This window comes from Diadema antillarum, unplaced genomic scaffold (assembly GCF_040938485.1).
Source record: "Diadema antillarum isolate AM-2024a unplaced genomic scaffold, OU_Dant_1.0 scf00000135, whole genome shotgun sequence".
NCBI classification, from domain to species: domain Eukaryota; kingdom Metazoa; phylum Echinodermata; class Echinoidea; order Diadematoida; family Diadematidae; genus Diadema; species Diadema antillarum.
Window position 1 is genome coordinate 179,197 of NW_027271024.1, and position 14,052 is coordinate 193,248.

A 14,052-nucleotide genomic window follows, 5' to 3' on the forward strand; every position below is an offset into this window, starting at 1 on the left:
GGGCATTTGAGCGAGAGCCCACACTGTTAACCAAACCCGTTGAAGACAAGTACCAAGAATACTCGGGCAGGTGTCTATGGGAAACGTGTGTTATACCAGCAAAACCAGTCCGTCCCTCAATTGGTTAACAAGCAAGAGCCCATTTATTTTACTTGCCCCAGAGTGAGCTTTAGTTGTCCTGGGCAAGCAGGCAAGTAGGTTTGTTGTGCCCCGACATTCAAAAAGTATGTTAATTCTCAGCAATGTCTGCTTTTCAAATAACTGTCAGCTGAAACACAGCTTTGACTTTCAGGATCTTTCTCCTCAAATATCATTCTTGTATTTTCAATGTGTTGTGTATGATGCGACATTGCCAGTAGATGATGTTTGTTTGTCTGTATGCTCATCATGACTCTTCTCCGTGCAGACCTTTGGGATGGTGAAGGGGCGCAAGGTAGCTGTCCTTGTAGACAGCTCGGATGCAAACACAGGGTTTGGACGTATCTCTATCTTTCGGCAGGCTCTGACGGTAAGTTGAAGCCCGCAGCATCTCAACTTTTCACTGGTGTTGTTTGACAGTTTACGAACCCATTATACAAGAGGGTACTATTGGATGTGATGGTGATTGCTGCCAGCTTCATTACTGAGATTGGCTATGTAGAGCCAGTTGACTGTCAACTGAAGTAGTGCCGTAGACCGCATATTTATATGCAAATTTCCATGGCTAGCTTACAAGCAAGCTGTGTCCTTGAGGGATCCGTACATGTAATTGTATGTAGTAGGCAGACTCGGCTGAGAACAACAGCCAAATCAGCAGATGAACCAATATCGACATTATTTTGACCATTTTGGATATGATGTGTAAGCATGGATCCATTCACATGTCAGTAAAAAGAATACACCTACTGTTGTAAAACAGTAGGTGTCATTCATCTTCACAATGCCTGTTGCCATGGTGACACCACCCTCAAGATATTCAGCCGGTGCCAGGTGCAGTCCCTCCACAGTCCACAACACCTGTGTGCAGTGATCCCTATCAAGTCCTTCACGCATGGCTGCAACCCTAACTGAGCAGTAAAAACATTTATGTGATTTAGTGTTTTAGAATTAGTCTGCCCTACAACCTCAGCAAAAGAAGCTGGAAAAAGAAAGGAACAAGAGTCAAAATATAAGGCAAGTCAAAATGAGAGAAAACCAAAAACAAGTCATTAATTACCTACTTTGTTTAATTTGTCATCTCAATGTAATACAGTGCACTAACGAACATGGTTACAAGGAACAAGGTTACAAGGAACAGGGCAAAAATTCTATGTTTTTTATTGTTTAGTTTATTTGTTTGGTTACAACAAAAGAAAACTACTGGTCCCGCTCTGTTTTTTATCATTATCCACTCAAAGTATTCTATTGTTTATTTGTTTGGTTATAACAAAATTTTGGTATAACAAAAGAAAACTGCTGGTCCTGAAGACTTTGGTAACAAGAGTCCACTGTAATGTTATTGTACTCATTCTTGAAATTTCTCTCTCATTTTTCTTTTCTTTTTTCTTGGTGATTCAGGAGTTGATTGATGAACAACTCCATGACAGGGAGATGCTCCATTTTGTGTCTTTTGGCACTGAAGTGGACTCACTGTGGGACAGACCAAGATTTGTCAACATCAGAATGTAAGTGACTTAAATCCCTCAGGAGTTTTTTGGGGCATTGACACTCCTCAAGATGAGCCGTTCAACTTTTTAAGAATTAACTTGTTTTTGTTTCTTTTTTAATTGTTTCATCAGGAAGACCATGTAACCTGAATGTTATTTCAAACAGAGTATGAAGAAATAAAGTTGTAGCCCAAGTATATATCAGAACAAATTAATATGTTTATCTAATTTGATGCAAAAAAAAAAAAAGATTTCAAGGTGCCTTTGCATGCTCATTTGTTAAAAAAAACAACAACACATATTGTAATCTACCTCATGAAATATTCTGTCCATTGCACTCATAAACTTCAATATTTGTATGCTATTATTCATTATCTTGTCCAGGTTGGATGAGGCCAGGGGATGGGTGAACAAGATCAGCAATCAAGGAGGATGCAATCTCCTCTCAGCTCTCAAGAAGATCTTCAGGACCAAGGACGTGGATTCCATCATCGTTGTCCTTGGGAGCTGGTGAGATACACACCGCTTTATACCTTACCCTGCTCCCTTCATGATTTGTCCTTTGTTGCTTGAATGTACTGAAAAGAAAATACTTAACAATTATCCAGGCCTGTTCGCTACAATAAATTTTTTTTTCATTGTTTGCAGCAATAATGCTAGTCTTCATCTTCTTCACTGCAGCAGTGATTTGCCAAGCACAAATGTAACCCTGGAAATTTCTCTTTCTCATCAATGCAGCAGTAAATTCTTTCATTATGCAATTTATTAAAGTTTTCTCCCCCCTTTTTGCCCCCATGATGTTGATTCCCCTTTTATCCCCATGACTGGGAAAACATCCCCCCCCCCCCCCCGAATTAAGTAATGAATTCCTCTCACCACCATGACCACAACAATATCATTTATTTCCTCCTTGATATAGATTGCAGTGAGAAATTGTTCTTTGTGTTATAAGTGAATTCCGCCATTTCAGGTCAGATTGTGATGAAGGTCTTATATTTTGCTCAGTCAAGTTTGCTCTTTTTACTATTATTAAAGTTATTAAACCCCGCTTAATGATAATCATCATGATATCAGTTTATAAAGGGTAAAACCTATGTAAATACATTCTTCTGCGACGCAGAAGCTTCTGATATATACGCAATGATGATGGACAGTTAAATGAAGAGATGTGTCTTGAGTCTTGATTTTAACAGTATGAGGAATTGCACTTAAAATGTTTTTCCCCATTCTGTCAGAGATTAACTCTTGTGTGATAATTCTTCTGTGAAAATAAGTCTGCCTCTTCCCTGCGAATGCAAAAAAAAAAGAAAGAAAGACATTTTCCCCTCAAAGCTGCAATAATGTTTATTTCTTTCCTGTGATTTCAGCGCCGATCAGGGCTCAGACGTACTTGTTGAGTTTGTGTCCCAGACTATCTGTGGCCAGAGGATTCCCCTCCACTGTGTGGCGTTTGACTGCAACAACCACCTCACAAATGTAAGTCTTAACCTAAACACTGGTCACTGGGGTAAATAGGAACTTTTTCATTGTGTGGACGGAGATGCCGTTCTCATACTAAAGCGGTTTCAAATGCCTGCAGTGCATTCGTTACTTCCGCGGTGTCATCACCCATTTCAATTTTTTTGCAGGTATTGTTATGACGTCATGGCCCCGTCCCCTCCCGTGGGCTGGCTATTGGCGCGCCAAGCAATGGCGCCATTCCCGTCCTGAATCTACATGTAGGAGGATGTGAAATCCTCAGAAGACACGTTCGCGATTCTGGCATTGAATGTGCCTGAGAACTCGGAGCATGCGCATTTCCCTAGAATGACGTCAGTCTGTCACTGTCCATGTCCATGACATGAAATGGGAAAGTCCCTAATAGGTTGTTGAGGCACTGGCAAGCACTCTTCATAGCAGTAATGCATATCGGGGAATTTAGAGCAGTGTTACCTGTAGACAGAGAGAGAAGGGGTAGTGCTTGCAAAGTTGAAGAGAATTCAAGAGGAAGTGAACTTATGAACTTCATGCATTTATTTTGTTACATAGCTGGAGTAAACACACTTTTTAATTACAAGTAGTGGCCTTGTTTATGTGTTTAGGGCTTTTGGGGGAATCTTGACTTTTTATTGTACGTGAAGACCTACAAATTGATTGAAATAATGTTTATATATTCTTAAAAAGTGACATTTTGAAATGCTAGAAAAGAAGGAAAAGTTTGTCATGCACCCCAGTACCCAGAGTAAAAAGACTGCATTTGTTAGTAACTGACAATAATGGCATCTCATTTTATTCCATTATCAGCTAACTCTCCGGAAACTGGCAGAAGCATCGGATGGCAGGTATCATGTCTATTCATCCGGTGCAGAGGTAAGCAGGCAACACGGCTGATGCAAGATAAACATTTTCTATTGAATGCAAATTTTTCTGAGGGTCTTTTTATCACATCAGTACCATTACATAGAGATTTACAGACACTGATCGCAGAAAATGATTTGAGAGCTTGGTTGATGCAATGTTTTTACTACACTGGCATCTTGCTGGTTCAATAGATCCACATGATTTGTTTATGATGTTGAGAGCATTGGGGCTGCTAAAAATACATTATATGTCTTGTTTGTGATAAAGTTCACTCATTGTAAGACATCTCAGATGCATGTTTTTTCCACCAGGTGAGGCAGCAGGATAGGAACTTATTCATTTAGTTCATCTTTGTAATATAAATCAAATGTTTTAAAGCAATTGTTTTGATATGTAACGTAGATGTAGCCAGGGTTACCCTTCTCGGGTCTGCCAGGACTCAAAATGCCACTGACATTGTAAACAATCACACTGGCTATGGCAATGAAAGTCCAGTTTTTACTTTGTATTATTCTATTTTGTTCCTTGATATATTTTACTTTGTTATAGTTAATGTATGTTTCATTGAGAAATGAGAAAATGGATTGAAATGGAAATGGAAATGGAAATTGAAATGTATTCAGCGCTTCATGATGGTGACTATGTGACATACACTGTATCTCTTTATACTCTCCATCTATGATTTCACAGGAGCAAATCTACACCGGCACGGACATCACGGTCCTCCTGCGAGAGATCAAGAGAGCCCAGGATGTCATCAACAAGATTGCGGAGATGAGGCAAGGCATGATGGGAGATGCCCTGGTCAGCATCCTCAACGAGGTACGACTGTCTGATGCAAGGGACTAGGTTCTAGATTACAAAAGTGCTTTTTGTTTGGCACAGTTATTGTCATAGTTTGTTTGTTTACCTTATGTTATTGGTTTCTTCCACAGTTGTAGTGATGCTGATAGATACATCTTATATTTTGTGTGGAAACTCAAAATGCATTCTTTCTCTAAGTGCCACATTTGCCAACTAGTTCATGTTTTTCAAGTGTGGCATACTGTAAAACACGATATTTAAAGAGTCACTCTCATGGATGTGTATGCTATAAATGATGCTCCGACTGGCTGAACATTTGAATGTGCCATGCTGTAAGGGAGAAGAATTGTCAGTGAGGGAGGGTACTTCAGCATGAACGATGAGATCCTTAAGGTTGTGGGGACATTGGTATGTGAGGATTGGAGTATTTGAACGACCTGTAAGAGACGATTAGTGGTGTGAAGGATATGGTGATTGTCTGTTAATGCCATTTATTTTTACCCATAAATACTGGAAAAAAAAAAATATTGTGGAGAGGAGGTAGATTAGGATGGAAGGTGGTTACAAGGGGTGTTCTAGCTGTCAGTGGTGTCCTGCTTGTTGGTTTTTGGTTTGAGAACTTCAGATCTGGGGAGAGAACAAACTTTGTTGAAGGCATGTTGAACTCTCCTGGTACCAGATCCCCTGGCTGCGAGATGTCTCTTCAGGTTCCTGGCATGGAAAGAAAACTCAGAATCCTCAGAGCAGATACGGCGAAGTCTGAGGGCTTGACTGTAGGGGATACTGGTTTTGCAGTGGCGGGGGTGGCAGCTGGCTGAGTGAAGGTACTGATGGGTATCTGTGGGTTTAGTGTAGAGAGTGGTGAAGCGCTTTGAAACATGTCTGCCTTAAGGGCTACATAAATTTTTCCATATTTTTATTACACAATAGATCTCGCTGGAGGTGCAGAAGCTCCCCCAATCCAGGTTTCTGCCCCGCCCTCCCAACCATGCTGGAGCCCTCAGCATTGAGGAGCCCGCCTCCTTCATCCCCAAGTCCTCCCATGACTGGCTGCAGCAGAATGGACTAAAAGGTGAGACATAGTTGAGACACATAGTGTAGAACTGGGCGTTTTTTCACAATGTGGAAATTTTGTGCATTTCTCATGACATTAAACTTGTGGGAAAATAAAAGCACACAAAATTGTTTGCTTGCCATATGTACAATTTTGTTTTTGATTCCGCTGAGTCATAAACATGTGAAATTCATCTCACCCAGCTGAGCACAAAAAAATTACTTGTGATGAAAAATTTGTGCTTTTACACTGAGTGTTGTGGGCAGTTGGTGTGATGGTAGTGTTCCCTGTGACAATATTTACCTGATATTGCCTTACAGACAGTTACAACTTGAATTACATGTATTTTTAAAACAGTCAAATCTCAAATTCCAGCTGTTTTCGAACAGCTGTTGCCTGATGAATTGATGTACGTTTTGATCATTGTCTGAGGCAAACTTTCCTCAAAAGTTGTGGCCAAGATATTTAAGAAAATATGATGATGAGTATGATTATTACCTCTGCCAAGGAAAGAGGAGGTTATGTTTTCATCAGCCAGGTTTGGTCTGTTTGCAAAATAACACAAAAATTTGTCAACGGATTTGAATGAAGCTTGCAGGTAAAGTTGGTAATGACACCAGGAAATGATGATTAAATTTTGGTACTGATCTTGGAATTTTTATGGATCTTTGAAAGATTTTTGATAATTTTGCAGATAGGGTCAATGAACTTGGGAGTTCAAACTGCTCATATTTGAGGGTTTGCTTATACGCTCTACAGTGCATGCTCTGCTTGGGCGAGGTGGCGTGTACGTGGAAGCTGATGTCGTAAACAAAAGGCCGCTATATTGGGAAACTGGGCAATTTTCAGCATGCATGTATGGATGGAAATCAGCTGCTTGGCAGAAATCTGCTCTCTCCAAGTGATTTTCTATTTAAACTTTTGATGTTTTTGTTTTTGCAGCCAAGAAGCTGAGTCTCTACCAGGTCCTGGCCCCCAATGCATTCGCACCCATCGAGGAGTTCATACCAATCATCAGGAAATCAGTTCGTTCGCAGACACATGAGGTGAGTGACTACAGTTTCCAGCTGGATTCATTGGATCAGGGCTGCCAGTTATCACATTCTTGTTTATGGTATTTAATATGTTTTTCCTTCATCAAAATAATCATTAGAAAGAAGAAGGTTTAGAATATAATATACATGTCTTTATTTTCTGAAAATTGATTTACACATTAGTTGAAAGCTGAAAATGTCAAACTTTTTCTTTCTTTTTAAAGAAAATGTAATTTTTGCCTTCAAAATGTCTTTTTGCTAACCATCTGTATGTTCATTGATCTGCAGTGGTTGACATCCCTACATTATTATTACATATATCTAAACAAAGACCATTGGGCCTATTATGTAAAAATGGAAATAGCAGCCTTTGATAAAACAGTTGTCACCATTAAAAGGTAGTTCCCCAGACATTTCATACATAACACAGGCAGTTTGTGAAGTGACAGAGTTACTCTTCTAGTATCACCCCAAATCAGTTTGTATGTAATCCTTAAACATGAAAACACATAAGCAGGCCGAAGATACGAGGAATAGAGATGTCCTTATAAACCCTGTTGCATAAGCATCTCACCTCTATAGATCATTTTGTCCTGTTTATGTGTGGATCACAAATAAAATTTGGCTGTAGAGAGAAACACTGTCGCATCATGTCCCATTTTGTCAAATTTTGGTAAGAAATCTTCACAGTTTCTAGTGACACGTGGTCCATGCCTCTTTGTGTCCAAGATTAATTCAGCATGATTTTCCAACGGCCATGTTTCTCACAACAGAAAGCCATGACTCAGTTTGAGTGGCACGACGGCAGCATCAAGAACGTGCACGTGGACCCGACCCTCCTCTACGACTACCAGAAGCAGCTGGGTGCCATGGTGAAGCTGTACGAACGCCGCATCGACTGGCTCTCCAAGGACAGCAGGAGGCTCTTTGGCACCATCGTCGAGAAGACGTGAGTGGCGTGCACGCAAGTGGTCTGTCTGTCTGTTTAGACGAAGGGATGTTGTGTGTCCCTGTGTACCATTGTCCCTCCAGTAGGCGGTTTGTGTCTTTGTTTTCTGTCTGTCGGGAAGTTTTACTGTCGGTCTGTGTAGAGTCAATTACTCTAAGGGTATGTATATTGCAAACTAAGGATTCTTGTGTTTTTAGTTGTCATGCGTGTCTTTCTGTCTGTCTGTCTGTCTGTCTGTGCATGTGGTTTTACATGATACCTACCTGTACATTGTAGATTGGTTTGGGAAAGGCTGCTTTTATGCCTCCGCCACGAAGTGGTGCCGGAGGGCATTATGTTTTCGGGTTGTCCGTCTGTCTGTCCGTCCTTCCGTCCGTCCGTCCGTCCGTCCGTCCGTCCGTCCGTCCGTCCGTCCGTCCGTCTTTCCGTCCGTCCGTAATGAATTTTGTGGACAAGGTAACTATCAAAACCTGTTGAGGTATCCTAATGAAACTTGGCATGTATGTGTATTAGGGGGTGAAGTTGTGCCTATCAACTTTTGGGTGCACGTGGTCAAGGTCAAAGGTCAAAAGGTCAAGGTCAAATACATAAAATTTCACTATTTCCACCATATCTATGCAATGCCTGAAGATATTTTCTTGAAACTTAGTGTATACATGTATTACCCAATTTAGATTCTCTGGTGAAAGTTTGGGTCATGAGGTCAAAGGTCAAAGGTCAAAAGGTCAAGTAAAAGTATTAAAACTTCTTTTTTTTCTCTGTAAATTGGAAAATTGTTCAAGGTATCTTCATGGAACATAGTATATACATGTACTGACTGGCAGTGATTATCTAGAGAATGTAGGGTTCATGGGGTCAAAGGTCAGGGGTCAAAGGTCAAGTGCAACACTTCAAAATTTTACTATTTCCCTCATGTTCATGCAATGCCAGCAGGATTATTATTTTTTTTTTTTTACACTTGGTGTATGCATGTGTAACCTAATAGAAATTCTCTAGAGAGTTTTTTTTTTTCTTTTTTGCCTCAAAGGTCAAAAGGTCAAAGATCAAGTGAAAGTGCTGAACTAACTTTTCCCTCCATATCTCGGAAGTGGCTCAATTTATCGTGGAACTTACTGCATATTTATGCATGTTCTACCTGAACGTGATTATCTTATGAATTTTAGGGTCAAAGGCCAGATGAACATGGTAACAATTTACTATTCAGTACAGAAATTGCACTTTTTCTCCATACCGGTACCATGAAAATTACTGAATGCATAAATATATGAATGGGTGAAAGTCAAGTTAAAGTCCTTAAATCCCCAAATACATGCTCTCCTATTCATCCAATTAAACCAAGGTCAAGGAAGGTGAACATTCAACACATTTGTGACAAACTTGTCATTTCATTATTTTGCCAGTTTTGTGAAAATGTAATCACACATTGTCCACATGTACTATTTAGACCTATTAGGAGAATCATGCATTATGGCGGAGGCATACCAGTCGCCATAGCGACATTTCTAGTTGTCTCTTTTGTTTGTAGCAACCCTCCACAGGGGAGAGCTACTATAAGTGGGACGATACTCAGTCATGTGAGTTTATTACTAAGGCACACTACTATTGAATGAAGAAAAAATAGTTGAAAAGCGTGGTAACAGTTACACGGGGTAGAAATGTACAGTTACATCATGCATAAGATGAGACAGATTTTCGTACCAGTATATTGCAAGTCTTTTGAGGAAAGGAATCACTGACAAAAATTGGCATTGACTGAAGGTTGTCATTACTAGTTGTATTCTAAACACAGAAGAAGATGGAGTGTATATAAATAACTGTGCACCTTTCTTTACAGGTATTTTTTTTTTTTTTTTTTTTTTTTATTTTCATACTTCTCATTTAAGAACATTACAACAGAAACCAGACAAGTTCTTTTACCTTGTGAACAATGTGCAGAAAACAAACAATATACATGGTGATAACACAGTAATTACATGTAATGATAACTGGTCAAAATCGAAATCGAAATGGGGTTGATCAAAGAGAAGTATGACGGGACCTACATGAAAGCTAGCTTGTTTGGCTGTAAGCCCCGAGTAATCAGTGTTTGTGAAAAAGAAACGGAGAACGGATAGAAGACCAGAATGATGATGTAAGGTTGCCAAATTTTATGTAATAAAAAAGAAGAAGAAAAAGAAGTAGAAGAAAAACAAACAAACTATACATTAATATGAACTTACTGTGACCGAGCCATCATTATTATACAGCCTACTTTGGTGTATATACTATAAACTATTGTTGCATTAAAACTTTCACCAGGATATGATCAGTAAGACACAAAAAGTAACATGTACAACTATTAAGCCATTTGGTGCCTGCCGTCAAGCTCTGCATAGAAGGTTAGAGAGGGGCAGAGGGAAAGAGGAAGAGAGGGAAACGAAGTAGAGTGTGGAATTGCTAATGATGAATTCAGAGAGCCCCATGGCAAGACCCTAAATGGAATCTGTAACGTGTTGACAAAATGTTTGATTGGACAATAACATACCACAGTATTACATAAGACATTACGACTGTTCAGTGTCTGCAAAATATGCACTCAATAAAAACTCTTTTAATTTACGTTTAAAGGAATATAAAGACGAGCAGCTTGTTATTTCGGGGGAGAGGTCATTCCAGTATCTAGGGCCCGTATACATTATCGTTTTTTTAGCGAAAATTGTTCGAGTACGTGGAAGGTGAAATGCGTCACTTTGGCGGGTAGGATAATTATGAATCAAATAGTTTTTTCTGAACATGCTAGTAAAAACATCCGGTAACTCGTTGGCAGAAAATTTGTACATAAATATGCCGACGTTGTAACTGAACAGATCTGATATTTTCAGTATTTTATTTTTCAAAAATAAATCATTCGTGTGGGACAAATATCCGACATGGTTGATATTTCTGATGGCACGTTTTTGAATACGGAACAGTATATCAAGAAGATTTCTAGTTGCATTCCCCCACACAAGAATACCATAGTTAAGGTACGGAGTAATCAAAGTAAAATAAAGATTAAGCAGAATTTGACTTGGAAAAACACTCTTAAGTTTATTAAGAACACCCGTATTTTTAGAAAGAATATTACTTAAATAACTAACGTGGGATTTCCAAGATAAATCACTATCAATAAAAAGCCCTAAAAATTTTATACTACTGACTTGATTTAATTCAGTTTCATTAAACTTAATATGAAAAGGAAGGGTTTTAAGACTATTGCTAAAAAGCATACAATGAGTTTTATCAATATTAAGTGACAATTTGTTGGCGTATATCCAAGATTGCACAGATTTAAGTTCTTTATTCACTGTGTTAACAAGAGTATAAGGATCTCTGTGTGTAAAAAACAGATTGGAGTCGTCAGCAAAACATATAAAGGAAAGAATTGGCGAGGAACTAGGAAGATCGTTAATGTACAAAATGAACAATAGTGGGCCTAGTAAGGAGCCCTGTGGAACACCACATGAAATTAACTTTAACTGAGAATCACGGCCATTTATACTCACAAATTGTTTTCTGTTTGATAAATAATCTCGAAACCAGTCCAAAGCCTTCCCACGTATACCATAATGTCGTAGCTTGTAAATCAAAATATCGTGGTCAATTGTGTCGAAGGCCTTCGAAAAATCAAGAAAAACTCCAATAGTGTGGGAGACATCATCTATAGCATGAGCAACTTTATGGATAAAAGTGAGTAAGGCATGGGTCGTACTGTGGTTTTTCCTAAAACCAAACTGGGAGTTACAAAAAACTTCACACTTTTCGAGAAATTTGTGTGTGCGCGTATATACCAACCTTTCAAGAAGTTTTGAAAATGAAGTTAACAAAGATATAGGGCGATAATTTGTCACAGATTCTTTTTGTCCTTTTTTAAAAATTGGTACTACTTTAGCTATTTTCATTTTTTGTGGAACTATGCCAGTAGATAACGATAAATTAAAAATGTGTGTTAATGGTATAACTATTTCATTAATGATGTTTTTAAGGAGAAAATTGGTGATTCCATCACATCCAGAGCTTTTCTTAGTGTTCAAGTTTTGCACGATATCTTTGATTTCTTCTTCAATGACAGGTTCAAAAAAAAGAGACTGCTGATTCTGGTCTTTTAGAAAGTAATAAAAATCAGTATTTGAATGCGGAATAGTGCTGGCAAGATTAGGTCCTATGCTTACAAAGTATTCATTGAATACTTCTGCCACATCAGCTTCATCTTCAATGTACTTATCATTATTAATAATATGCCTAGGTGGTTCGATGTTATTTTTAGTGTTCAGCGCTTCATTTATCACCTTCCACGTACTCTTGATGTCATTTTTATGCTTGATAAATTGCTTTGAAAAATGCATTCGTTTGGCTAAACGTATGGATGATGTAAGAACGTTGCGATAATGCACATACCGAGACCGAGTTCGACTGTTAGGATCACTTCGGTATTTGTAGAAAAGAGCATTTTTACGGTTAATAGACCTCAGGAGAGATTTCGTAATCCATGGTTTCATTGGAACCTTTTTACGGTTTAAACGAGTAAATGGCTTAACGGGTATAATGGAATTGAATGCGGATGATAATATTTGTGAAAAGTGTTCAAAAGCTAAATTTGCATCACTTTGGTTATTAACAATTGACCAATTAACGGATCCTAGTCTCTCCCTAAGTCTATTAAGATTAGTTTCTGACATTTCTCGAAAACCAGAATTGGGCGAATAAAAAGAGGCATTACTTATGTTAACATTGGGCAGAACAGCGAAAATCGGAAAATGATCGGATACATCAGACACTATTACACCAAACGTGATATTGGAAAGAGAACTATTAACAAAAATGTTGTCAATTAGAGTTGCTGTGACATCTGAAATTCGAGTGGGCTTCTTTATAAGAGGTGAAAAGGACTCGGATAACATCACATTGAGGAAATCTTGGCATGCGGAGTTGGTATGACAGTCTAAAAGGTTGAAATTGAAGTCACCCATGATGAAACAACTTTTATTCTCCAAATATTTATCAGCTAAAAGTACGGATAAAGATTCAATAAATTCAGTGGGGCTTGTATTTGGAGGTCTGTATATTTCACCGACAACAATACTTTTTCTATTTGGAACCCTAATTTCAATGAAAATACTCTCAATAACTTCAGACATTAAACTGAATTCGTCTAAGAGTTCATAATTCAAATTCTGAGTGACGTAAAGCCCAACTCCGCCGCCTTTTTTACCTGCCCTGTTTTTTGTCAAAAGTGTGAAGCCATCAATGGTAAATAGCGAAGAAGGTGATGTTTCATTTAACCAGGTTTCACTGATTCCGATAACCTGACTATCAAATTTAACTTGATTCACGAACATATTGAATTGATCAAAGTTTTTGTTTATACTCCTTATGTTAAAGTGCGAAATAAAAAATTGGTTTGGATTAGAATGAGATAATGAAATTATGTCGCCTTCAATGTGATATTCTGTAGGTGGTGTTTGACGACTGGTGTCGTTTACATCAGAATCAAGTATCAGTTCGTGAGCTTGTGAGTTCAAAAAACTAATTATATCAGGGTTCTTACCCTCTTCGCTATTTGTGGCATGTACGGGTACATCCTCTTTGTCTTGTGCATAAGCAGACATAACAACGATTCCATTATTCATATCATTCACACTATTTGACTCAGCCATTGTGAAAAAGTTTCAGAACAGTGGGTATTACATAAACTTGTTGACACAAAACTCTGCTTTTGAACTTGTTTGCTGCTTGCTGTTTAGGGAGAAGACGACATTCACCTGTCTGAGTTATATAAGATGCTTGAGTAGCTGGCAAAGGAATGTCTTTAAACAAAACATGAGCAAGCATTATGCGTAAACCAAGCTTGAAGTGCGAGTACGATTTTTGTCTTGAGGTAGGGATTTCACGGGATGATTTACAAAGAAAAATACCTGTGTTTGTCAGTACAAGCAGCAAGAAAACTGTATAAAAAGCAGGGAGAGACACTGGAATGACTATTTTCCCCTTTGAAGAAATGTGACACATTTGAGTAGCTACGTACGTACAGACATTGACAGCAAAAATGTCGGTTGTACGGTTACAACCAGAAAATAAGAAACACTTGAAACATGTTAACAGCTTGTGTTCACTGGGTGTGGAATAATGACAGGGGGTGTGAATTTGGCTACTGGAGTATCTGCATACCAGAAAAAGAAGGGACAAGTTCATGTGGTCACAAATAAGGATTGTGTCGATACATTTTGT

At 38.5% G+C, this 14,052-nt stretch overlaps 1 protein-coding gene across 1 annotated transcript in view; it reads left to right on the forward strand.

Annotated features, from left to right (window-relative positions):
• LOC139720951 (von Willebrand factor A domain-containing protein 3A-like) overlaps positions 1-14,052 on the forward strand; it is a 46,066-nt gene that overhangs the window by 4,459 nt on the left and 27,555 nt on the right. Inside the window, exons 7-15 of the mRNA XM_071632282.1 lie at positions 407-508; positions 1,537-1,643; positions 2,010-2,135; positions 2,993-3,101; positions 3,909-3,974; positions 4,656-4,787; positions 5,700-5,841; positions 6,766-6,869; positions 7,631-7,806. Coding sequence (XP_071488383.1) covers positions 407-508; positions 1,537-1,643; positions 2,010-2,135; positions 2,993-3,101; positions 3,909-3,974; positions 4,656-4,787; positions 5,700-5,841; positions 6,766-6,869; positions 7,631-7,806 — 1,064 coding nt within the window. The remainder of the gene's footprint in view (positions 1-406; positions 509-1,536; positions 1,644-2,009; positions 2,136-2,992; positions 3,102-3,908; positions 3,975-4,655; positions 4,788-5,699; positions 5,842-6,765; positions 6,870-7,630; positions 7,807-14,052) is intronic.